The following is a 1,509-nucleotide window of genomic DNA, read 5'->3' as shown; positions in this document are numbered from 1 at the left end:
TGTACGAGCCGGGCTCGGTGCTGAAACCCTTTGGGCAGCCGGTGGAGGAGCTGGTGACCCGGCTGCAGCCCTTCGGAGGCGGCGTGAGTACGGTGTGGGCCTTGGGGGTGGGCTACGTTGGGATGGGTTATTTTGGGGAGGGGTCTCAGGGCAGCTGCAGGTGACGCCGAGGTGGGGGCGGCGGGGCTTTACCCTTTTGTGTGTCGCAGGAGGTGGAGGACGAAGCTCTGTACTCCATGCACATCCCGGCCAGCGTGTACCGGGTAAGGGGGCCGCAGCGGGGGCGGCTCCTGCATGGCACGGGGGGGCTGTCGGCCTCCTGAGCTCCTGGGACGTCCCCCACCCCTGCAGTGCCGGGGATCCCGCAGTGGGGCCGGCGGCCTCGGGACTTCCCTGCATGCAGGGTGGTGGTGTCCCCTGTGCTCGTCCTCCCCTGCACGCCACCGGGCTCGGCTCCGTGCCCCACCGTGTCCCCCACTCAGCTCCCTTTACCCCTCTTTCCTCCTCCAGATGCGGAAAGGTCCGTCGGTCTCCTCCATGCCCTTTCCCCCATCCTCTCCGCTGCTCTCCTGCCCCCCCGACGGTGCCCGGCACATGGTGATGTACTGGGGGGGGTCAGAGCGGGGTGGAACCTTACCCCTATATAGGTATGGGGCCGGGCAGGGTGTAATGCTGCAGCTCTGCCTTACAGAGCAAACTGGATCGGCACGGCAGCGGCACCGACAGCGACTATGATAACACACAGACGGGCGAGATCCTGCTGGGGTGAGTGGTGGGGATGGGGACCACTGGGGGATCTGGAGCTGGCGCTGACCCGTGCGTCCCCACAGTGTGGAGGGGAAGCGCTTCGTGGAGCTGAGCAAGGACGAGGACTTCCCACACGAGCTGGACCCGCTGGACGGGGAGCTGGACCCCGGGCTGCCCAGCACGGAGGACGTCATCCTGAAAACTGAGCAGGTCACCAAGAACATCCAGGAGCTGCTGCGGGCTGCGCAGGAGTCCAAGCACGACAGGTAGGGCTGTGGTGTGAGCGTGGGGCCGGGTGGCGTTGTGCCCCACGTGGCTCAGCCCTCCGTTTGCCCGCAGCTTCGTGCCGTGCTCGGAGAAGATCCACTCAGCAGTGACGGAGATGGCATCGCTCTTCCCCAAGGTAGGGAAGGGATGGGGGGGTGGCCCCGCCGGGCTCCCATCACCCCGAATCCATGCCCTAATGCTGTCCCCGTGCAGAAACCGGCACTGGAGACGGTGCGGAGCTCCCTGCGTCTGCTCAACGCCAGCGCCTACCGGCTGCAGAGCGAGTGCCGCAAAACTGTGCCGCCGGAGCCGGGCGCAGCCGTGGACTACCAGCTGCTGACACAGCAGGTCATCCAGTGCGCCTACGACATCGCCAAGGCGGCCAAGCAGCTGGTCACCATCACCACCCGCGAGAAGAAGCAGTGAGCTCCGACCCACGGGCTCTGCTCTCCGTCTCCTCCCTCCGGTTTGGGCCGAGTGCGGGCGGCTGTCACA

The 1,509-nt window shown here is 66.8% G+C and overlaps 1 protein-coding gene across 1 annotated transcript; it reads left to right on the top strand.

The window, feature by feature from the left end:
* The first annotated feature begins 6 nt into the window (after positions 1 to 6).
* On the top strand, positions 7 to 1,503 carry GIT1 (GIT ArfGAP 1). Its single transcript, XM_010722116.1, has 7 exons — positions 7 to 83; positions 210 to 263; positions 511 to 597; positions 692 to 765; positions 831 to 1,013; positions 1,087 to 1,150; positions 1,228 to 1,503. Exons 2-7 carry the CDS (start codon positions 237 to 239, stop codon positions 1,438 to 1,440), a joined length of 648 nt encoding a protein of 215 aa, XP_010720418.1. The 5' UTR covers positions 7 to 83; positions 210 to 236; the 3' UTR covers positions 1,441 to 1,503.
* The last annotated feature ends 6 nt before the right edge of the window (positions 1,504 to 1,509 follow it).

Source organism: Meleagris gallopavo, chromosome 21 (assembly GCF_000146605.3).
Source record: "Meleagris gallopavo isolate NT-WF06-2002-E0010 breed Aviagen turkey brand Nicholas breeding stock chromosome 21, Turkey_5.1, whole genome shotgun sequence".
Lineage (NCBI taxonomy): Eukaryota > Metazoa > Chordata > Aves > Galliformes > Phasianidae > Meleagris > Meleagris gallopavo.
The sequence above is the reverse complement of the archived record's forward strand: the minus strand, read 5'-3'. Positions and strand labels throughout refer to the sequence as shown.